The 23183-nt window shown below is 58.5% G+C and overlaps 3 protein-coding genes across 3 annotated transcripts; 1 reads left to right on the top strand and 2 right to left on the bottom strand.

The window, feature by feature from the left end:
- Positions 1-1151: 1151 nt before the first annotated feature.
- IL17C (interleukin 17C) lies at positions 1152-2244 on the top strand (the record flags this gene model as incomplete). The annotated part of the gene is made up of 2 exons (XM_027513671.1): positions 1152-1525; positions 1930-2244. Coding segments are annotated over 2 exons (636 nt in total), but the record flags the coding sequence as incomplete, so codon positions are not given.
- A 2279-nt stretch (positions 2245-4523) lies between these two features.
- LOC113875431 (cytochrome b-245 light chain) lies at positions 4524-11635 on the bottom strand. Its single transcript, XM_027513826.1, has 6 exons — positions 11497-11635; positions 7900-7969; positions 7393-7467; positions 7085-7168; positions 6511-6592; positions 4524-4927 (listed from the first exon to the last, which is right to left on the bottom strand). Exons 1-6 carry the CDS (start codon positions 11552-11554, stop codon positions 4721-4723), a joined length of 576 nt encoding a protein of 191 aa, XP_027369627.1. The 5' UTR covers positions 11555-11635; the 3' UTR covers positions 4524-4720.
- Positions 11636-12340: 705 nt separating this feature from the next.
- MVD (mevalonate diphosphate decarboxylase) lies at positions 12341-19039 on the bottom strand. The gene is made up of 10 exons (XM_027513824.1): positions 18895-19039; positions 16877-16947; positions 16359-16473; positions 15948-16094; positions 15050-15249; positions 14887-14961; positions 14568-14786; positions 14269-14384; positions 13401-13509; positions 12341-12964 (listed from the first exon to the last, which is right to left on the bottom strand). Exons 1-10 carry the CDS (start codon positions 18962-18964, stop codon positions 12884-12886), a joined length of 1203 nt encoding a protein of 400 aa, XP_027369625.1. The 5' UTR covers positions 18965-19039; the 3' UTR covers positions 12341-12883.
- Between the last annotated feature and the right edge of the window lie 4144 nt (positions 19040-23183).

Genomic DNA, 23183 nt, shown 5'->3' with positions numbered 1-23183 from the left:
CGGGCAGGTGGGAAACCAGGAGAGCTGACCCCATGCTCCACAGCAAGGCCCTCCTCAGCTGGACATGTGGTACAGATTCGAGAGACCAGGGCAGACAGGCCCTCCCAGGATGGCGTCCAAACCTAGCACTCAAAACTTTGCAGAATCTGGCTCCAAACTGGCTCCTTTTCAGGATAATGAAGCCCCCCACCCCAGCACCCCCAGCCAGCTGCACAGAGTTGCTACAGGTGGGTTCCTGGGGCCTCCTTAGAAACCTTCCTAGGGCACCCTGCATCTTAAAGGTTCCAGGGCATCATCACCCCCTCGCGCTTAGACTTACACTTTGTTGATAAAACCACAAAAGCCCAACAGGGAAACCTAAAGACGCTCACCGACCCCTGTCCCTTCTGGAACCTCCCTCTTGGCAAGAAGAATGGATGAGAGAATCAAGCCTGGTGGGGGACTGGACGGCAGCGCAAAATGAAGGAGCCCCTCGCCCCCCGGGCACCAGGTCCAAACCGCAGAAACATACAAGTGGCTAGGACTCGATACAGAAGGTTCAAGAGTGTCAGGCAAGACCCTTCATTCTCAGCCACATTTGCAAGTGCTCTGCCTGAGGCAGGGTCCCCCTGGGGGGTGCAGGGGAGGGACGGGGGAGAGATGGGGGTGGTGGCGGAGGATGGAGGAGGAGGAGGGGAGGGGACGGTAGCAGGGAGGGAAGGAGGAAGCACGGCCAGGCACTTCCCGAGGAGGAAGCGGTGCCCGGATTTTCCCCAGGTGTGGCCCCAGGTATAAAGGGCACCACAGGCCAGCCGCCGCCAGGTCAACCACCAGGGACGTGCTGGAGCCGGGAGCCCAGAGCCCAGCCCCTGCTGCAATGGTAAGATGCTCCTCTCCCCGTACCCCCACCTGCACCCTGAAGGGCTGGAGGTTCACTGACCCCCCAGGCTGAGGATGCTGGGGGTAGGGTCCAGGAAACCCATCAGATCTCGGGGTCAAAGGGAGCCAGGATCCTGGATCCCAGGTTCACTGGCGAGCTTGGGCTGAGAGGCTGGCCCCTCTGGACCTCCTGTTCCCTCAGCCGTAAAGGCTACACCTCCCCCACCCCATCCTTCCACCGGGAGCAGAGCCCGCGGGTGGCAGTGGAGGGCCCCATCCCTGACCACCCCTGACCACCCCTGACCACCCACCGCCTGTTCCACCAGCTCCTCCCTGGCCTCCTGCTTCTGCTCTGGCTTCCCGCCAGCCTGGCTCGCCACAGCCCCTCACTGCTGGTGGGGGCCCACACCCACCCCCACAGCCCTGGGACCCTGCGCTGCTACTCCGCCGAGGAGCTGCCCCTGGGCCACGCCCCCCCACACCTGCTGGCCCGAGCTGCCAAGTGGGAGCAGGCGTTGCCGGTGGCCCTGGTGTCCAGCCTGGAGGCGGTAGGCCGCAGGAGGAGGCACGCGGGGGGCCCGGCCGGGACTCAGTGCCCCGTGCTGCAGCCGGGGGAGGTGCTGGAAGCTGACGTCCACCAGCGCTCCATCTCTCCCTGGAGATACCGGTGAGGGCGGGCTCCTGGGGCCTGGGCGCTCTCCCTGTGACCTCCGGCCGGCGGTTCCAGCTCCGTGAGGGCAAGGGTAAGGCTCCACGTGAGCCAGTCCTCGCCTCATGTCTCAATCGCAGCCCAGACCTGGGACACCAGGGTCCCCTGGGTTATTTTGGGCTCCCTATCTGAGTCCTTGCAGGGGTGAGACTGGGACAGGTGGGAAGAGAGCAGGCTTCCATGCTCTGGGAGGCCATGGGGCACGTGCATACCCGCACTCATTGGACACCAGCTGTGTGCCACGTGCTCTCAGTGCCCCACACCGCAGGCCCTGGGCCCTGAGTGCATATGGCTGGGTAGGGGAGCGTGGGGAGGGAGGGAGGCACCCTCCAGGCTCTCTGACACCCCACTTGTCCTCGCAGTGTGGACACGGACGAGAGCCGCTACCCACAGAAGCTGGCCTTCGCCGAGTGCCTGTGCCGGGGCTGTATCAGCGCTAAGACGGGCCGTGAGACGGCCGCACTCAACTCAGTGCCGCTGGTCCAGAGCCTCCTGGTGCTACGCCGCAGGCCCTGCTCCCGGAACGCCACGGGGGCGCCCACGCCTGGGGCCTTCACCTTCCATGCTGAGTTCATCCGCGTGCCTGTGGGCTGCACCTGCGTCCTGCCCAGGTCGGCCCGGTGACTGCCGCTTGGCTCCTGAACTGGCCTCCAGGGAGGCCCTCCTATTTATGTGTATTTATTGGTTATTTATGTGCCCCTGGGGTCTTGGGCAGGTACGAGCCTCCAGGAAGGGCTGGCTCCAGTAAAGGCTGGGGTGAGGAGCGGGGCGGGGGCCTGTGCCCGGCAGCCCCCACCTCGAAATTCACAGTTTACCCTTTCACAGAAACAGCCAGGCTAGAAGGAACATTTTCACTGTTCTAGGACTTGTTAAAACACCTACAGAAAAGGGAAACTGTGTTCTGATGGCTGCCTCCACCTCCAGGCCCCTGGGCAGCCCTCACCCCAGCCCCTTGGGAGGAACAAGTACCCCTGTGTTTCTAAAACAGCTTTTCATTTTCCATGTGAATCTAAGTTGTTTACTTGATAAACCGCCCCCAGAACACAGACCTGGATGGCACAGAGGGCAGTGGGTGAAGCCCCTCTCTCACTTTCACCCCCGCCAGGCCCTCTATACCCATCTGGGCCCAAGGGGCAGTCACTGATCACCGCCCGCCAGGGGCAGCCGCTGGTGTGGTGTGTCCTAGAAAGATCTGTGCATGATCCCAGGCGCACCCAGGGCGGGGCAGGTTTCAACAGAAGAGCCCAAGTGTGCCCTGATGGATGAGCAGTGGTTCCCGGGCCTGGCGATGGGCCACACTCCCAAAGCCCAGCCCTCTATTCACAGACATGGCTGTGGTCCCTGGGGACCACCTCCCCGCCCCACGGACAGGTGTCCTCAGGGTAACTTCAGGGCAAGTGGTCAACTCAGGGGACATGTCTTTAACTTGGCTGAGTCATGCTCCCCCAGCCCCAGTAGGGGCCCAGAAAACTCTAGACACCCCCCTAGGGTTTCTGTGCACTGTAGGTGACCTGCTAGAGAGGGGCAGCCAGGCTTACCAGCTCAGGTGCCCCATCAGCTACCGAGGAACTGCCCGCCCACTCGTGGCAGGATATCCTGGACCAGAGCACATTCCAGGCAGAGTTCAGAGTCTGAGTGCACAGCCTCAGCACAGCCTCAGTCACGACCCCCTTTAGAGTCTCAGCCTCCCGCTACCTGTGATGCACCTCAGTTCCGAGGGCTGATGCCGAGCCGCAGGGCTGCAGGACGGTTGTCTGCACCCCCTGCCGTTTTCACCCGATGACTGACACCTACTGTGTGTAAGGCCCAGGAAGGCGGGAGGGTCTCAGAGAAGGCTTCCTGGAGGAGGTGACTATGTCTTGAGCCTGGAAGGAGTCTTCAGTCAGCACTTACGCCCAGCACTGGGAATGGAGCAGTGACAAAACGCGCAGCCCCCCGCCGCCCTGAGGGTGGCTCACGGCCGCAGGACCCGTGGCAAAGCGCTTGGCCTGTTGGTTGTGAACACATCAGGAAGAGAGGCGCTGCAGTGGAGGCCACCTGGGGAGGACCCGGCTGGCCACCCAGGGCCCTGTGCTCCAGGCAGAGGGAGCGGACCATGCAGAGGCTGTGTCTGGGAGGTCAGGGTGGCTGGAGGCCAGTGGGCAGGGTGATGGGGTCCAGAGCAGTGGGGCTGGGGGTAGGGTGGGGTCTGCCCTGTGTGTCTCTGGGCTCTGAGCCGGGCACTGGGCAGGCCCAGGTAGTGCTGGGAGTAGCCAGGGGGTGGGGAACGGTGAGCCCACTGGATTTATGCTGAAGACAGAGTGTTGGTTGATGGGCAGGGTGCCCTCCGGGACAGAGGTCCCAGAGACCCCGGTTCTGAAACTGTGAGAGCAGGAGGCCAGTGACTGAAGGATTTTCCCAGACTTTGGGGGACTGAGTATCCAGGAAGGAAGGGCCTCGCAGGCTGGGTGTGAGCTGATGAGCTTTGGGGCCCCTGCCATGGCTTGTATGGTGTCTGTGTGGTGTGTTGGAGTAAGCAGGGGACATGTGTGGTGTGTGTGTGTGTTGTGGAACCAAATTTGGGTCTCTTGTCTGTTGATTACCCACCACCCTCCCTCACTGTCCTTAAAAACCTTTCCCTGAAAGCCATGAGGGGGCTGGGGGTCTTCTGAGCATGAGCCGCTTGGCCTCCTAGCTCAGCACCTGCGATAATGCTACGCTTTCCTTCACCACGACCCAAGTCAGTAGGTTCGCTTTGCTGCACGGGGGTAAGAGGACCTGCATTTGGTTTGGTAACAGTTTTGGCGACCCAGAGTGGGCGGAAGTTCTTGTGCGGGCGTCTTGCCTATGGCACATCAACCCTGGGGTGGTCTGAGGGGTGCTCCAGCAGGTGAGCCCTGGCAGATGGGGGATCTGGGAGGACACAGGCCCTCCCCCCAGACCCGAGACATTCATTTCCAGAGCAGAAACACAAACACAGGGAATTCCAGGTACATGATTCATGGAACAGGCGAGGCACCGAGACCCCAGCCCTGCTGTCAAGGAACCCCAAGGAGGCTGCAGGAAAGGGGACACCCCTGGCTGGGCGCCACACACCCCCACCCACCCACTAGCCTGCCCACAGGAGGAAGGACCTTCAAAGCTTCAGCGGGCCAGAGCGGCTTGAGGTTCTGGTCACACGACCTCGTCATTCACTGGCATGGGGTTTTCCTGGGGGCCACCCGTGGGGACCCCCGCCGCCTCCTCACTCGGCTTCTTGCGGGCCTCAGCCGGGGGCCGGGGTGGAGGGTTGCTGGGCGGCTGCTTGATGGTGCCCCCAATCTGCGGCCGCTCCTTGGGCTTGGGCTCAATGGGGCTCCACTGCTCCCCACGGATGGCTGCCTGCAGGACACACAGGCTGGGCGTGGGTCCTCCTGGGCCGCCCCCTTACCCAGTCCCTGCGCTCCCCTACCCCCGCCAGGGTCCAGAAAAGGACTGAGCTCAGCAAGACCTGAGGGGCTGTAGCTCAGTGAGGTTATGTGCCAGGCCTGAGGCTACATGGTCAGAACCCAGCTGTCTCACCAGCCAGGAGACACCTCAACTCGAGAGGGGGACAGTGGAACTCTGGGGCTTCTGAATGACCCCTGGAGGCCACTGCCAGGCGCACAGCCCAAGACCAGGCTTCCTCCCAGGGACTAAGGGCTGGGAGCAGGACAGGAGCCCAGGCCTAAGGGGCATGATGATGAACTGAGGCCAGCAGCTCTGGGTGGGGGTCGGGGGTGGGGTGGCAGGAACAGTGTGGGAGGCCAGGGGCCCAGGCATGTCAAGGGGGGAGACTGCAGCCCAGGGAAGTTGCCGAAATGCAGAATCCTGGGCCTGCCCCACAGCCATAGGCCAAGTGGACCTAGAAATGTATATCTCTAACTTTGTATCCCATAATAGTTGATTAAAAAAAAAAAGTGACGACATATAATTTATGAAGTATAAGAATGAAAAGAGGTTCTATAATCACACCTCCTAAGTTAAAGACTAGAACACTCTATCCCAGAAGCTAAAGCTAGAAAATTAAAGGAAGATAATGCAGGGAAATACAGCAGACAGGCAGCAGGGGGAGAAAAGCACAAACCATAAAGTAGAAAAACAACTTAGATGACAAACTTGTGTTCTGCTCAGTGAAGAATCCAAGGATCCCTAACAGAGAGGAAGTATCCTCAAAAGCTAAAACCTACAAAGGGTTCACAATGAAAGCACACTCACGGTTCCTGCAAACTAACAAGAAGACAAAACCCCAACAGAAAACATGGGGGAAAGATTGGAACAAGCGGCACAGGACTCAGCTGCGATGTACGAGGTGGGCGCCTGGAGTTGGAATTAGTAGAGCAATCGAGTCAAAACTGACTCTGGGAGGCTGGAGGCTGTGTCTGGGTTGGAACCCATGCCTGTGGGCTGACGGCGGCAGGCAGCATGCGAACAGTGGGCGTTCAGCAACCTGTGCCTGGCAGGGATCCTCGTCCCTCCCCCCTCCACTGTTGTAGCTCCCCGCCCCCTCCTCCCCACCTCCCAGCCTCCCCACCCTGCTATAAAGATGGCCTTAAGGGGCCTTTTGCATAACCTGGACTCCAGGCAAACCCAGCCCCGCGTGGCTTATGGCACCACCCAGGCTCATGAGTCCCAGGGAAGTGCTCCTGGCAGCACCCTGAACTAGATAGAAAACTCAGCAATGGATCCCACTTCAAGCAGGGCTCGGCGGGCCAGCCAAGTCCCCTCTCCGAATTTTTGCCGCTTGTCTGTAAAGTGGGGTTCCCCCCTCCCCTGTCGAGGCTCTGTGGCATGGGTTACAGGAGGATGTAGGGGAGTGGCTAGCACATTAGATGGGCCACACATGGAGGCCACAGTGTCACTGTCCCCACAACGTAAGCCAGGACACGGGCTCGGCTTGCAGGGCCAGCAATGAGGCTGAGGCTGACTGCAAGGATGCTACCCACCAGCAGATAGATGCCGCTTGCGATGGCCAAGCAGGCTGTCCCCAGGATGGTGGCGAGCAGGAAGCCAGCAGGTACCGCCAGCCTGGAGTAGGGGTGGAGGGCAGTCAGAAGGGACAGGGGAGACAGAGGATGGTCAGAGGGGGTCCGCAGCTCCCCCGCCCCCGGCCCGGGTCAGACAGCACAGGATCGCAGGACCCTGAATGGAGGGGAGGCCCAGTGCTACGGCTGGACTTCTAACTCCACCCCGAGCTGTTCTCTACCTGGTCTGCACCTTCCCGAGTCTTAGGACAGGGCTCTTGGCCCCTGGCCACCACCCTGGGAAGAGGTCTCGGCAGCATGGCGGTGTCTCCAACAGACTCACCGTGGGCAGCTGAGCCCGGGGCACCGATTACCCCTGAGTTAAGCTATCAGGCTGGGGTGAAGTGTTAATGGCAGATACAAGTTTGGGGAACCCCTGGCAGAGCCTGGGACATGGGTTTTTGTTTGGAACGGGTTCTGGGCTGGGAGGGGCCTGATTGACCCCAGCAGTCCTCTGCCGGTGGTGCTGGGGGGTCCCAAGTGGGTGCAGGCTCACCCGAGGTGCAAGAAGGCCCGGATGTAGTAGTTCCTGGTGAGGGGCCCAAACAGCTTCACCACTCTGGTCAGGTACTTCTGTCCACTAGGCGGGAGGGGGAGACAGGCCATGTCACCCTCCACCTGCCGCAGCCTCTCAGACCACCCAGTTCTTCGTCCCGGGGAGGGGAGGGGGTCTCAGGCTCAGTGGCAGGGCAGATCCTGAGTGGGCTAGTGCTGGAGCCTCGGAGAGACAGGAGTGACAGGCTCCTCGTAGTGACAGCTGGTGGGGGTGGGGGGGTGGTGCCCAGAGCCCGGAAGGAAACTCACCACCTCTCCATGGTGGAGCCCTTGCTCCTCCTCCCTCGAGGGTATTCCAGCAGGCAGACCAATACGCCCGCTGCTCTGAAGCGGAGGTTAAGGAACAGCCCAGATCAAGCCTGAGAGGCCCCAGGGAGTCAGCTCTTTTGATGAGAGAACAGAGAGGTGTGGCCACTGCCTGAGGTCCACAGGATTCCAACAGGGCAGCCTCCCTCCCCCATGCCTGCCTTGGCGTCTGGACGGCTTGTAACAGCTGGACTGGCCGGGACAAGTGGGGCTCGGTCCCCTGGGGAGGCCCGGCCAGTTGGGGAGGGTGACTGATAGAAGGGAATGTGGAGGGACCCCGAGCATTCTCGGGCCTCAGTGTCAGCCCTCAGGTGCCGCGGACACCTCCCTCCCTTGCCAGGGCCCAGGTCCCCAGGCTCTGTCACCTCCCTGCTCGGAGCCCCTCCTGCCTTCAAGGGGCAGCAGCCTCTGTGGCCCCAACCCCGATCTGGGTCTGCAGCAAGAGGATACATGGAGTAGGCGCCCAGGTACCACTGGGTGAACTGACCGGCTGTGGCCACGATGCCCCCGGTGATAAGGACTGTGGGCAGAGGAGAAGGAGGTTAGTAGGTGCCATACCCCATCCCTGCAGGGGCTCTGGCCACCTCCCCAGGGCTCCCTCCCCAAGGAGGGCCACCAGTCCACCACAGAGCTGCCCTGTCCGCCCCCGTGTTAGCCCAGGAAGGGGACCCAGGCGGGGGAGACCTTGGTAGATGATGGGGGTGGCTGTAGGCATGGGCGTTGGGACCCTTCCCCAAGAGCAGCATTTGAGGCAGGGAGGGGGCTGAGGAGCTGCTGAGAGGGAGGCAGGGCCTGGCTCCAGCCTGGACACACCCCCGAGGCCTGTGAGCCGCGGCACCCTGAGCGTTTGCTCAGTGCATTTAAGGACCACCAACCATTTAAGGTTGACTTTGTACCAGCTGCATGGACCCTCTCTCCCGGCCCGGGTGTGTGGACTGGTCCTGTTCGTGTGCTCTGTGTGATGCCGGGTCGGTGGGCCTGGTCTCTCTGGCCCTGTGTGCACCTGATCACAGCCCACCTGCTGTGAGCATGTGCATCGCCCCCGTTCCTCCCCAGTGATTTTCTTCTACAGTGGTAGCTTCAGCGTACCGCTCAGAGGCGTGATGCACACTCACACTTGTCACTCCGTCACGGCCACCCATCCTCAGGGTTCCAGTCACTTACCGAGGTATCACAATTACCTAAAGTGCACAGACTTTTAACACGTGTGACCCCCATCATGTGACCTCCACCCATATCAAGATTCTCCCCCACCCCAGGTTTCCTGGGGGCTCTTCTTTTGCTGACAGAAGGTTGGTCCAGGCCCTTCCTGGGGTGGTTTGCACAGAGCTTCAGCTCGCTGTTTGTCTCATCGGGTAGTTTTCCACAATTTATTTATGCATTCTCCTGCAGTACTCTTGCCTGGAAAGTCCCATGGACGGAGGAGCCTGGTAGGCTGCAGTCCATGGGGTCGCTAAGAGTCGGACACGACTGAGCGACTTCCCTTTCACTTTTCACTTTCATGCATTGGAGAAGGAAATGGCAACCCACTCCAGTGTTCTTGCCTGGAGAATCCCAGGGACGGGGGGCCTGGTGGGCTGCAGTCTCTGGGGTCGCACAGAGTCGGACACGACTGAAGCGACTTAGCAGCAACACCAGCAGCCTTTGGGACATGTCAGTTGCTTCCAGTGTTGGCCCTTTATGAATCAGCTGATGGAGTTAAATTCTTCACCCTTTAAGCAATCTGATAGTGAATTTGACACATTTTATTGACTGTGATCACAAATAACTTACTTTGTTATCTTACTTGGGTTTCCTCTTGAACAAGCTTTTCTTTTTTTTTTTTGAACAAGCTTTTCTTGTTGCTTCTCCTGCCTTCTACTGACTTGATCAAACTGTAATTTTAAAATTCCTCTTCCTGAACTAAATGTGGACTTTAGAAGGTTTATCTTTAATCTCACCCCAAATTAGCCACAATTATTAATTATTTACAGTCAGTGTCTTCACAGTGGCATAGCCATCTTCCCTCTGGATCCAGCTTCGCCCTCGCTGGAGCACGCCCTTCAGCACTCCTTTCTGATGACCTGAACTTCGCTGGTGGTCCCTGCAGCACAGTGGGAGAGGGCAGCCCCTGCCCCGTGTGTAGCACAGGCCTGAGTTTCCAGCGGTTTTGTCTTCCTTGTGACTTTCTTCATCCAGGCTGTGGTGGCAGATAACACAACTCCTTGGAGGGGACGATCTTTTGGTCTGTTTCGAGTTCAGGCAGCCTTTCCCGGTCTGGCCTCAGAGTCCCACGAGGTAAAAGCTCTGACCCCCCGCCCCTCCCTTCAGCCCCTGAACCCTGGCCTTCTGCTGGTGTCACGTTCATTCACACTTGCTGTGCTGGAGGAGGGAAGAGCCATTGCTCCTGCGTTCAGGCAGTGGCTCGTCCACTCAACCTGGGCATGCAATTTCCTTGGCCTGAGCCTGCGTCATTAGCGGTAGCCTCAGCTCTCAGAGGGCGCTGGGGTCTCTCGATGGGGACAGACACTTCAGATCATGGAGAATGAGGTGGGTGGCGTGGCTGTCAGGCTGGGAACTCTGGAAACACTTCTCTGAGCAGGTGGATGTGGGCAGAGAGGTGAAGTGGGGGGAGCCAGCCCTGTGGCAAACACCAGGGTGGTGGGCCCCCGAGGCCAGAGGGGTAGGGGCAGAGTGGTGGGAGATAGAGGGACCGTGATCTGATCAGATGCAATTCTCTACAACATAAAGGGCCGGTGGGCTGAGATGCTCATGGGGCCTGTAGTTGGTACTGAGTCAGGAGTTAGCAAGAGGAGGAATTTAGAGCCAGAAGGTTGTGAAGGAAGACGAGCAGTAGTCATTGCGGTGGTGATGGGGAGGGGTGGAGAGCAGAGGAAAAAGACAGCTCTGGGCAGAAGCAAGGACAGCCATGTACTGACCCACTGGGTTCTACACCATCTAGAAGCCAGGAGGGGGCTGCCCTGCCTGGCACCCCAAAGTTGCCCACCCCCCAAAATGTGACCTTAAAGTACTCCCTCCCCACACGCAGCCCAGCTTCGCAGGCTCCTTCCTTCAGTCCCCAGGTTGGTGGTGGGGGCCTCAGGGTGGGTCCCAGGTGAGATGCGGTGGCTGAGACCCTCCTCATCACTTTATCCCCGGGTCCTCTCGCCCGCCCACTCCCACTGGGGGCGGGGCCTTCCTGGGAGGGGCGGAGCCACGGGCGGCTTCCTCAAGCCTCAGGCCCCACCCTCTCCTGAGAAGTCGAGTCCAAGTGCGTACCGCGGTTGAGCACAGGGAAGCAGGGGGGACGGCCGCCTTCCTACCCAGAAGCAGGCCCTGGGAGCTGGGTGGGAGGGGTCACATGGGTCGTCCCCCGCTGCCTTGTGCAATGTCCTTCTGAGCAGACTCAGGGTTGCGCCCCGGGAGACAGAGCGGTCACCCAGTGCCATGGACCAAGCCCCTGGCCAGGAGGCAGGAGGAGCCCACCTCCGCAGCCCAGGAGCCTTAGGGGCGGGAGCTTCCATCCGAGGGCAGGAGGGTCACTCCAGGCAAGGGTGGGTCGTGCTGGGTTTTCCCAGCCCTGCTGGGCGGTGAGTTCTCCGGAAACCACGGGGGCAAGCGCTTCTTCCCCAGACTGAACTTCCTCTTTTGTGTGTGTGTGGGGGCGGGGGAGGAGGAGGGCAGAGGATGGGGGTGTGGGTGTGCACGGGGTGCAGGGGCAGGAGGGCCCCGAATCCCCCTCCCCAGCCCCAAGGCTCCTCTTGGCGGCTGCAGCCTGCTCCCAACAGAGGCCTCCAGCCCCCTTCCCACCGGCGCTGCAGGTCGCCCACTGGAGCCTCCGGGCCCGGAGCCCAACCCCAGGCTCCAGCCAGGTGTCTGTGGCTCCTCAGGACCCCTGCTCCCGTCCCTTCTCCAGCCTGTCCTTCCCCCTTTACCTCTCGCAGCCTGGGGTCTCCAGGCCCCTACTTCCCCAGCCCCAGCGCCCCCCTGCACTGCCGAGGCGCTCCGCCCCCAGGCTCAGCAGTCCCTCTGCAGCCCCCGCCCAAAGTGCGAGCGCCCCCCACTCACTCAGACCGGACGCCAGCGCCTGCTCGTTGGCCCACATGGCCCACTCGATCTGCCCCATGGCGGCAGATCGGCTCGAACGCGGCTCGGACTCTTCAGACCCCAAGGCCCCAGAGCTCAGCAAGCCTCCCGCCCCGCCCAAGTTCCCCAAGTTCCGGCGCCGCCCCGCCCCGCCGCTGGCTCCGCCCCAACCCGGTTCCCCAGGTGACAGGCCTGCGGCAGATGGGGTCCCAGGAGCCTTGCCCCCACTCCTTCCACGGGACCTCAGGTCTTCTTCCCCTGCAGGCCCAGCCAGCCCGGCCTCGGTGGACTCCTGGAGGGGAAGCTGGACTCCTGGAGGGGAAGCAGGGCTTCAGGCCAGCCCCTGACCTCGTGGGGAGCCTCCTGGGAGGCCGGCCGCATCCGGCCCTGCGCTAGTGCAGGTGTGGTGGCCTTGGCCCCATTGGTAACCCTGGACTAACTTGGGGGGAAGGGCGGGTGAGTATGGGAAGCTTCTGGGAAAACCCAGAATGTAGTAGTGCTGGGCCCTGTCCTTTGTCACCTCCCTCCTTGGACTCCCTTTTGGGTCAAGGTCAGAGGGCTCAGAAGCCCTCCCCCTACTTCCCCCAGCTGGGTTAGGACAGTGGAGAAGAATGGAACTCACTTGGAAGGGGGACATGGACCGAGCTTAAAGCCAAACCCGAATCATTTCCCCAGCCTGTCGGCCTTAGTGACCACGTCCACCCAGCACCGTGTGGCTGTGGCCTGTGCTGAGCATCCCACCCATGGCAGGGAGGCCCCAGCCCCGCCCCCTACAATGGCCACCCAGCTCCCTGGGTGAGGGCTGCAGAAAGCACACCAGGCCAGGTGGAGTCCTCAAACTGTCTTTACTCTGGCCTTGGCACTGCTCCCCGGTCCCGCAGATACAACACTGCACCCGCTCAGGGGCCTGGGCTCAGAGTTGGGGGAGCACCTCATGGAGCTGTCCTGAGGTCGTCCCCTGCATGGTGACCCGGCTTCCAGCTCTGAGGGGTACCCCGACATGCCATCACCTCCTGTGGCAGTGGGGTGGCCATGAGTCCAGAGCCCTAGAGCCCTTCATGATCGATGCACCAGCAGCTCCCTGCCGGCTCAGTCCCCTAGTCTTGGATCGGGGTCCAGGTCCCCATCTCAGCAAGCACTGGGTGCAGGTCAGGGAAAGGTGAGGCACTTGGGGGGCTGCCCCTGATCACCTGGGTGGCTGCAGGCGTCATTCCATCGCCCAGTTCGGCCACAGCACATGGCCCGGCCCAGAGCAGGCAGTCACCCACAAATCCCAAAAAGCGTGGCCTGTTGACCACCACACCCAGCTCCCAGTCCCAGCGAAGCGGCCCCTTCTCCCAGCGGCGGCCGGGCCCCATCAAAGAGGTGCTCAGGCAGCTGGCTTTGGCAGACCGTCAGGACCCAGGAGATGAGCACCAGGGTCATCCAGGACCTGAGGCCCGGGTCCCACCTGTGGGGTTAAGAAATTATTATCAGGGAGGGACAGAGTGCATCTGCCCTTCCAGGAAACGCAGGCAGGTCAGACACCCTGGTGATGCTGGGCCCACCCAGGGCCCAATCCTCAGGCAGAGCCTCAGTCCCTCTGGGAAGACATGGAGTGGACAGCAAGTCCAGGGCGGTCGGCAGAGGCCAAGGCCTGGGGAGCATAGGTCACAGGTCTGGGAGTCAAATGGGACCCTGACTTGCTCTGGAGGGTACCCTACAGTCCAGCCCCACCCCTGCATACCACAGGCATCCATCAGTCCTTAAATATCCTTCATGAGTGACTGAGGGGAACACTAGGTGCTGTGAAACCAAGGAGCAGGGTCACAGCTACCTCACTGACCCTCCTGTGGATGCCCTGGGGCAAGCCTGCAGGGCGCGTGCGGTGTGCAGCCAGGACTCACCTGGGTGGCAATGATGTATCTGATGCTGCCAGGGACGGGGTCCATGCCCAGCGCAGCTTTAAGCTCATCTGAGAGCAGGACGGGCTCCACGGGCAGCCCCTTCAGAAACCTGGGGTAAGAAGGCAGGGCTGGACTGCAGTCCAAGGACGGCAGGGGTGGGACGTGTGCAGCACAGGCAGATGCAGGACTGCTGGGGGTCGTGACTGCCAGCGGGGTTGGGGCTTTGGGGCTGATGAACAAGGGTGCTCAGCCTGTTCTTAACGCCACTGGGCTGCACACCTCGAGGTGGTTAAATGGTGGGTACAGGCACACACGGAGTGAGAAAGCCAAGGCCTAGCTGTCTCTGAGGGGAGGGCTTCAGGAGACCTCCACGAGGCTATAGTACTGCCCCTCGCCCTGGCCCACCATGCTGCCATGCCCCGTGGGGACACAGCTTAAGAAACGGCTTCAGTTCAAGCTTAATCTCACAAACCACCCCCGCGGTAACCAGGGTGATGAGTCCAGAGCCCCCACATCCTCAATTGTGGGGCCCATCCTACACAGTATGGGAGCAGTACTCAGCTCCACCTACCAGAAGCTTCACTGCCTCCTTAGGGTGACAGATAAAAAGAACCCACACACGCTTCTCACATCGCTAGTGGGTCAAGTGTCCCCACACTGAGAACAGGGCCCCTTAAACAGCTGGGAGGGAGAAATCCAGATACCTTCGTCATCACAGGGGCCGCTGGAGACAGGCACGTATGTGCCCCTGAGGCTGGGCCAAGTGGACGAGCATCCACAGCCACATGGGGACACATGTGGGGACACTGCCTGTGGTCCTCATGGCTGCTGCCTGCCACGGCCTCCTGGATGGGGGCCTGCAACTCACTTGTCTCCGTTCGACTCAGGGGGGAAGCTGTGCCTCACGGCAGCCACAAACTCAGCCACGGTGTCATCCAGAGTGAAGACCACAGCGTTGGGACCCGCATCAAAAGTGTACGCCACCTGGAACCGGGCAGTCAGATGGGCTCAAACCAGCTTCCAGGACCCAAGGGCCACCCACTCAGGATGGGGAGTGGAGTTTTTCCAACATGGTGGCTGTGCCACCAATGAGAGTGAGATGGAGACGCAGCCCCCAGCAAAGCAGGCTCCTTGAAGCCCGCCTGGGACGCCCAGCCCCACACCTGCCTTGGTCTGCCCATGGTGAGCGTTGAAGCGGTGCACCAGCTGGATGATGCGCCGGGATGTGTCACTGAGGTAGGAGATGGGCGGGAAGGTGTCCAGGCAGGTGGCGTGGAACTGGTTGCTGTCCTTCATGGTCAGCTGGCCAAAGGCCTGGAAGTTGCGCTCCCTGATGCAGCGGGTCATCTCGGCCATGCGCGGCGGCACCAGTGCCTCTGCCCGGAACTGCAAGGCAGATGGCCAGCCTGTGAGCTGCATGGAGCCGTGGAGCCTGGTTTCCGAGCACCCCTGAGGAGCCGCCCGCCCAGCTGCCCACTGGCCTCACCTTGAGCAGGGCACTGGTCTCCACGCTGGTCTGCATGCCTGCCGTGCTGCCCATCGGCTTCCTCTCAGCGCTCACCTGCGGTGAGGGAGGGAGGCTTTCACCATGCCTGCGGCCCAGGGAGCCTGGGAAGGCCCTCTCGACCCCGGCTGGGCCCCCCACTCACCACGAGGATCAGGACTCGGAGCTCCGGCCAGTGTGACTCGGGGGCCACCTGACGGGCGACGCTGTCCTTCCCATCAGGGCGCTCACCCATCTGCCACTCCACAAAGCCACCGTACAGGCTGCGGCAGGCGCTGCCTGAGCCCCTGCGGGCCACTTCCGACAGATCGCTGTCCACCCCATAGACCCGGGCCAGGGTGTAGGCTGCAGGTGGAGGTGGGGGAGGCTCAGATAGGCTGGGGGTGGGGGAGTGGTCTGTGCTCAGTGACAGAGAAGGGGGGCACCTGGGGGATGGAGCCTCGGCCCTCAGCTCCGTGGCTGGCATTCAGCACCCATGTGCTCACAGGCTTAGCCTCCACAGAGGGCTCTCAGGGTACATGAGCTGCTGGGAGGAGGAGCCCTCTGGGGACCAGGAGGCCTGGGGCTGCTGGCAGTGCTGGGCGTAGGCCAGGACTTCTTAAGGGCATGATGCCGGGATGCGGCCCTGGGGTGTCCACAAGGCAAGCTGTCTGCCCTGGTTCACTGGTCTCAGGGCTACGTGGAGGACGTGACCCAACCACCCACCGCTGTGGTGACCGGCTTTGCCCCCAGCTTTGGGGTGGGGGGTCCTGCTAGAGACTGAGCCACAGGAGGGCAGGGCAGAGCAGGGATTCCGAAGGAGCAAGATGGGCTTCTAATAGGCTGTCTGAGAGCCTGGAGCCTGGAGCCACAGCCCTGGGGTTCTGCTACGTAAGCCAAGAAATCACCCTCACTTAGTTTAAGCCAGTTTGAGGGGGATTTTGTCATGTGCCAGGTCCTCCCTTCAGAGCCCCCAGAATATCTCAGCGTTCAGAGGTGCGACATGGCTGAGGCCGTGGCCTTGCATGCAGGGCAAGCACTGGGACCTGTCCTGGGGCACCCACCTAAGCAGGCATAGCCTGCAGCCGAGGAGGCCAGGCCTGCAGCCGTGGGGAAGTTGTTCTCCGAGGCCACATGAACCTTGTAGCTGAGGCTGAGAGGCAGTGGGTCTTCATGGCCGTCGCTCCTCCGCTTACGGGCCAGGCGGCGGACTGCGAGGAGGGAGACGATGCCTGGGTCAGCACAGGGGGACTGGCCTCTGCCCGAGCTCCTTACACAGACCTCCCCCTTCTCGGGAGACCCCAGGCCCAGACCTGGCCAGGCTGACAAGCATCGGCGGCCCCTGAGATGTGAGGTGGGGAGGGGCAGGTGACAGCAGCGGCTTCTGTGCGCTCAGACCCACCCAGCGCGAGGAAGCAGCACAGGGGTAGGGGCAGGCTTGTCCTAACCCCAGCATCCCCAAGGAACCTACTCACTCTCCCTCAGGCAGGCCTGGAGGCGAGGGTGCCCCATATCCTCCTCCCGGCCATTCAGCCAAATCCGGTCCTCTGTGAAGTCCCTGCTGATGGCGGCCGTCGTGGTGGTTTTCAACTGGGAAAGAAAGTTCAGGGCACCTCAGTGGTGGGTACCGGCCAAGCCCCCCTCTCTGTGGGGCCTTTCCTCCCCTGGTCCCTCTTAGTCGCCGGCTCAGGGCAGTGGCTTTGCTAGAGAACAGGGACGTGGAGGTGGAGGCCAAGGCAGGCCAGGCTCAAGTGGTGGGGATGCCCCGTGGGTGTCCACTACACAGGGCAGGGCCCACACGCCCATCTCCCAGCAGAGAATGCAGGGCAGGGACCTCCTAGGAGGGCTCAGCATGTACGTGCCCGTGTGCTGAGCACACCTCACAGTGGGCGATGGGACGGATGGCGTTCGTTGGCTGGAGATGTACTGCTACCATCTGTAAACAGGGGTTTTGTAAATATTTTTTCGATGTGTAGCATCAACCCATGCTCACCTGATCCTGGTGCAATGTGACGCTCAGAGAGGAATTGATGGGCAGGATCAGCTCCTCATCTCGCTTTCCCCCTGGAACAGACGGCCCGCCGCAAAGCCAGTCAGTGTCCCAGCCCAGTGTACCAGCACCCTGTTGCTCTCGCCCACCAATTCCCTGCCCCTCCCCACCACCACCGCCACCTCATAGATCCCCAAGTTGCCTGGATCTTGCTCTTTCACTGCACAATCTAAGTCCCCCTCCTGTTGTGCCCCTGCCTTCAGGAATCCCTCGTCGATTGCTCCGTACTTCACTTAGCTCCTGAGAGCAGAGCTGGAGGCCAGTCCATCCCTTTGCTTCACTGCTTCTGTTTTGTTTTTCACTCATTCAGCAAGTATTCTTGGAGTGCCTGCTGGGTGCTGAGTGCTCTGATTTAAGTCTGTTCCCTTTCCCTCCCAAACAGAAGAAGCCCCATTTACTGAAAATTTTTTAAATCTCCCTGCTTATACCCCGGGAGACACTCTGGAATTACCCCCACTTCTGCTGAGCTCTTCCACTCCTGCATATCACAGCAAATACGGAAAACCTTCCAGAAAGTCCAAAATCTCAGATCCACTGTTAGGCACAGGTGGGGACAAAAGGGTCCCCACCTTCGTCTTTGGGGTGGCGGACAGTTACAGGACATGAGGAGAACGATCCTGGTAGGTAACCCAGGAGAACCCAGAACGATCCCCCATAAACATGCCCAGTTGCTTGCTGACAAAAGTGCAAAAGCAGTTCCTTGGAGGAGGCGTGCGGCCTCTTCTGAAAATGCCGCTGGGTGACTGGACATCCATGGCCCAACACAGCCACGCCTCAGTCTCATGTCTTGAACAAAAGTACTCAAAATAGATCAGACTTCAACTTAAAATGTAAAAGCCTAAAACTTTTAGGAAAAAACATAGTAAAAACTCCTCAGGATGAAGGGCTAGAATCAAGACGTCTCTGACTTGCTACCAAGGATGGAGCAGATGACACATTGGCCCCCACCACCATTTAACAACTTCAACCCTTTGAAAGGCTCTGTTAGGAGGATGAAAAGAGAAGCTACACGGCGGGAGAAAATATTTGCAAACCTTGTATGTAGCAAGGATTATTATCTAAAATACAAAACGAACTCTCAAAACTCAATGGTAAAAAGCAGACAGTTCAGTTAGAATGTGGACGAAAGTCCTGAAAAGAGATTTCACCTAAGACTCACGGAGAGGAAATGAGCACACAGAACGCTGTTCAACATCACCGAGCAGCAGAAGAAACAGGCTAAAGCCATAGTGTGATGTCACCATCAGAATGGCCAAAATAACAGCTGGTGACAACAATGCGTGCCAGAAAGCTGGATCACCCATACCGTTATATGTGGTTGGCGGGGATGAAAAATGGTACAGCCAAATGGGAAGTTTGTTTCTTTAAAAAACCAAATATGCAACCACTCTATGGCCTAGCAAGTGTACTCCTGGGGCATTTATCCAGAAGAATGAAAACTTACATTGACACAAAAACCTGAACACAAAAGTTTACAGCAGCTTTTTCCATAATTGATCCCAACTGGAAACAGCCCAGTTGCCTTGCAAAGGCATATTGCCAAGCAAATTGTGGCCCCTCCCCCCGGGGACTCCAAGATTCACGCGGGTGACTCTCCAGAAACTAGTGAGGGAGAGGAGCCAGTCCCGGGAGCATTCTTGAGACCTGAACAAGACAGACACCGAGAGCAGGTGGAGGTGGCAGGGTGGGCGTGGCCGTGGGAATCAAGCCCCCACGGGGACCGGCGTCCTGTATGAAACACGTCCCCAGGTCTCCTGGCTGCACGTGGTGCCCAGCTCCGCGATCGCACCGCGGGAGGGTCCCCACATCTGCACGCGTACCCACAACCACGTCCACACGAGGGCCCAGCCCACCTGCCGCTGGCCGGGGACCCGGTCCACCGCCCAAACAAGCTCCTCCCAGCCTCAGTTTCCCTGTCCGCAGGGCCCCTAGATCCTGCGCCTCACGAGCCCACCACTCACAGTACTTGACGACAGCGATGTTGACGGGCGCGGTGCAAGTCACCACCACGATCGGCTTCTCTGAGGCCATGGCCGAAGAACAGAGGGACCCCAACCCACGGCAGCCGGCCTTCCAGACCCGCGCCGCAGCGGGACCGGCGATTGGTCCTCAACGCCCCACCTGCTCGCGTGTTGCCCAGTCAAAGACGGATCTGGCCCATGCTCCGCCTCTCAGCCAATGAGTGGCATCGGAAGATAGGCTGGCGACCCTGAGCCCGCCCCCGCTAGCCCGAAGACGCGGTCTGACTCTGCGCAGGCGCAGGGATTGGTTCGCCTCCGCCCCCCGCCCCGCACACTCACGCGAAGTCCGCGCAGGCGCGAGCTCTGCGCAGGCGCCTGGCGGTGCCGTTCCCCAATCTGCGCGGAGGTTTCCAGGTGAAGACTCTGGGTGAATGACGCTGTCAGCGCCGTAAGACATGCGCTCCGCCTCCCGAGGTCCCTCACGCCTCGCCGCCCTGGGTTTCCCTCACCGAGCCGCCCGAAATTCCCCTCACCCGGCCGCCCTGAGATTCCGTCGCCCGAGTTTTCCTCAGCCCGGCTGCCCGGGGTTCCCACAGGCTCCCCACCCCCTCACCAACCAGTTCCTGGGTGAGGGGCTGCTAAGGGAGGAACTTCTTCGGAATAGGTACTTTCCAGCCCTACCCCCGTCTTTTAAAGCTCCGTACCAGCCGGGATTCTCTTTTCAGGGTTAAAGTTCAGTCGCTCAGTCGTGTCCGACTCTCTGCGACCCCATGGACTGCAGCACGCCAGGCTTCCCTTTTGAAGTGGGTTGCCACATTTATAATGACTCTTATTGGTGTAAAACGTACCATTTTAACCACTTTGAAGCTTGCAATTCTGTGGCATTAAATACCTTCACATTGTTGGGCAACCATCACCACTCTCCAACTCTAGAACTTTTTCGTTTTCCTAAGGTCAAATTCTATTCCTTACACAACAACTCCCAGTTTCCCCCTTCCGTTTGTAAGAATTTATTTTTGGCTTTAAAATGATTCGGTTTTCAGTGAAGATAGGAGCGCAGCCCGCACCCACCCCCCCACCCCCCACCCCCGCCCCAGTTCTGTTCCTACAAGTATAGCAAATAGCTTTCTTCTGATTAGGTGTTTTTTGGAGACCATCCTGAAGATCTCCATTTGCCATAACTTGTCCAACTGGTCCCCTGTTGGTTGACAATGAAGTTCTTATCAGTTTTTGGACACAAGCAGCTTTCTTGTGCAAGTGTTGAGTCCTTTTTTAGGATAAATCCCTGAAATTGGAATTGCTGGCCCTAGCAGGATGTACCTGAAGTAAAGCTGATAGCTCTTGGCAAGTTCCCTCTGGAAGTTCCATTGATCCCAGCCGCCAAAGTAAGGGATCTGGAACGTTCCCCAGCACAGCAGCTCCCCGTCAACCTGACTGGTGAAAAATGGTATCTCACTGTTTTCAGTTGTGTTTCTGATGGTTGTTACATTTTTCTTGGAATCACTGTTTTGTTTCATGCAGACCCATTAAAACTTCCTTTGAAGAGCCGTTGGTGCATTTCTCTGGACAGTGGTCACAGTGTATTCTCTGAACTATAGAAGCAAGGTCGCCTATGAATATCAGTGATTTGTACAGTGTGTGGCAGTGATGAAGGGACCTCTCACACGTTCATGATGCCATCTGTTTTGCATCAAGTACTGTGCCAGGTGTCCCACTCTGGGGGACTTCACCTGGGGGACTTCATTTTATTGTTTATAATTTAAGTATTGACTATAGAGTGAAATGTGTCACCCCACGTTCATATGTTGAAACCTAACCCCCAGTATGATGGCGTTAGGAGGGGGCCTCTGGGAGTGATGAGGTTATGGGGGTGGGGCCCTCATAACAGATCCCACAGAGTTCCTCACCCTTTCTCCAGGTGAGGGTACCATCATGATCCAGGAAGGGGCTCTCGTCAGACACCAAGCCTGCCAGCACCTTGATCTCTCATACTTCCAGTTTCCAAACTGTGAGAACTCAGAGGTGGTTGTTTAAGGCCCCAAGTCTGTGGTATTGTTTGTTACAGCGTCCTGAACAAACTAAGACAAAGACAGTATTATATGTACTTGATTTAAAGAGAGAATTACCAGACACTCTTCTATGCTTAACCCCAGGTTCGGCAGCCACTTTATTTTTTAACTTATTTTGGCTGCACTGGGTCTCCATTGCTGGGCGCGGGCTTTCTCTAGTTGCGGCGAGCAGGGGCCACTCTTGGTCGCGGTGTGCAGGCTTCTTATTTTGGTGGCTTCTCTTGTTGCGGAGCACGGATCTAGTTGCCCCATGGTGGGATCTTCCCAGACCAGGGATGGAAGGGACACTGTGTCCTCCTGCACTGGACTGCCAGGGAAGTCCAAAGGCAGCCACTTTTACATCTGTTATTTTCCTCCGTGTTACTTTTCTTTCTTAATTGATTGTTCTGGCTGCACTGGGTCTTCATTGCTGCATGTGGGCTTTCTCTAGTTGCATCTGGCGAGGGCTGCTGTCCAGTTGCGGTGCATGGGCTTCTCATTGCTGTGGCTTCTCTTGTGAAGCATGGGCCCTAGAGTGCCAGCTCAGTAGTTGTGGCACATGGGCTTAGTTGCCCCGTGGCATGTGGGATCTTCTTGGACCAGCGATTGAACACGCATCCCCTGCATTGACAAACAGATTCTCAACCACAGGGAAGCCCCTTCCTCCATGTTTCTAAACAGCCTACTTGTTTCCTTCTTTCTTTTTCTCCTTCCTTTATTATCATTTTTGATGGCATCTTTTGATTGTCACCAAGCAGAAATGAGGAATTGTTTTCTATCCCCGCCACAATCCATCCTCCCCCATACAGGTAATGTTCTCAGTGTTATGATCGTGTGAACCATGTTCACAGTTGAACATATAGGTATTAAGTGCCTGACTGTGCATTTGTGTAGTGGGGAACCTTGAACAAACAAGCCCCCTGAAAGAGGGCTGGGCATAGACCCCAGGTTGACACCATCAGCCCTTGCTCTTCCGAACAGTCAGCCTTCAAGCATGTAGAAGATAAGCTCATCACAGGGCCTCTATTTCTGGGGCTTTTTGTTAACTAGATGTGGGTTAATGCCTGTTCTGCCATAGTGGGAGTGATAAACCAAAGGACAGAAGCTTTTACAGATGGTCACGTGTTCTGATTTGCTCCATTAAAATGTATTTCATGGTGATGTGGTAGGTGCCTTGACACCTCAGGGAGTCAGCCTGAAGTGTCAAGGCTGCAGGACAAGAACAGAGCCTGGAGCATTTCTCACAGCCTTCTTCAGACTTCCTGTCTTATTTCAAAGCATTTTTTAAATGTAAAATATATAACATGAAATTTACCTTCTTAACCTTTTCCTTTAAAAAAAAAATTTGGCTGCACTGGGTCTTAGTTGCAACATGTGGGATCTAGTTCCCTGACCAGGGATTGAACCCAAGTCCCCTGCCTTGAGAGCACAGAGTCCTACCCCTGGACCCACCAGGGAAGTCCTTAACCATTTTCAAGTGTGCAGTTCAGTGGCAGTAAGTGCACTGACATCGATGTGCAGTCATCCCCAGGTCCGTCTCCAGAACTTTTTCCTCTTCCCAAACTGAGACTCTATGCTCAGTAAACTGAGTGTGAATCTCCTCCTCCAGCCCCTGGCAGCTACTCTTCTACTCTCTGTGTCTGAATCTGTCTGCACCAGGGACCCATGTAAGTGGAATCCGGTGTCTGGCTTATTTCACTGCGTATAATGTCCTCAAGGTTCATCCATGTTGTAGCAGATGCCAGAACTTCCCTGCTTTTTAAGGCTGAGTAATATTCCATTGTATGGATGGACCACATGTTGTTTATCCAGTCATCTGTTGTGGGTATTTGTGTTGCTTCCACCCCTTGGCTGTTGGCGAGTAGCGCTGCTGTGAACGTGGGTGTCCACTGTCTCTTGTTATAGTTCCTCTTATTTGGTTCTTTGGGGTACACACCCAGAGGTAGAGTTTCTGAGTCATGCGGTAGTTCTGTGTTTAATTTTCTGAGGAACCTCCAGTTTTTTTCCACGCTGCTGCCCCATGTTACCTCCCCACCAAAGTCCCCAGCTTCCATTTCCTGTGTCCTCACTGACACTTGTTCTTTCCCTTCCTTCCTTTTTTGCGCAGACTCCCTAACGGCCGTGAGGTGTGAAGCCATGTCTCCTTGTGGTTTTGATGTGCATTCCCAGATTTCCTTTCATTTGCAGTGATTTCTCAGTGTTGCTAAGCCAGCGCGTGGTGTGGCGTTGCCCAAACATTAG

This window comes from Bos indicus x Bos taurus, chromosome 18 (genome assembly GCF_003369695.1).
Source record: "Bos indicus x Bos taurus breed Angus x Brahman F1 hybrid chromosome 18, Bos_hybrid_MaternalHap_v2.0, whole genome shotgun sequence".
NCBI classification, from domain to species: domain Eukaryota; kingdom Metazoa; phylum Chordata; class Mammalia; order Artiodactyla; family Bovidae; genus Bos; species Bos indicus x Bos taurus.
Note: the sequence above shows the minus strand (reverse complement) of the source record. Positions and strands in the feature narration are given on the sequence as shown.

Excerpts from the sequence above, each read along its gene's own strand:
- LOC113875431 (XM_027513826.1), bottom strand. The coding sequence starts at position 11,554 with ATGGGGCAGATCGAGTGGGCCATGTGGGCCAACGAGCAGGCGCTGGCG. Across the intron at positions 6,593-7,084 it reads CGGGCCTTCTTGCACCTCGG|GCTGGCGGTACCTGCTGGCT; the intron begins GTGAGCCTGCAC and ends CCCCTACTCCAG. Across the intron at positions 4,928-6,510 it reads CAAGCGGCATCTATCTGCTG|GCAGCCATCCGTGGGGAGCA; the intron begins GTGGGTAGCATC and ends TGTGTCCTGCAG.
- MVD (XM_027513824.1), bottom strand. The coding sequence starts at position 18,964 with ATGGCCTCAGAGAAGCCGATCGTGGTGGTGACTTGCACCGCGCCCGTC. Across the intron at positions 16,095-16,358 it reads CCAGGCCTGCCTGAGGGAGA|TCCGCCGCCTGGCCCGTAAG; the intron begins GTGAGTAGGTTC and ends CCCTCCTCGCAG. Across the intron at positions 14,962-15,049 it reads TCCGAGTCCTGATCCTCGTG|GTGAGCGCTGAGAGGAAGCC; the intron begins GTGAGTGGGGGG and ends CCCTCACCGCAG.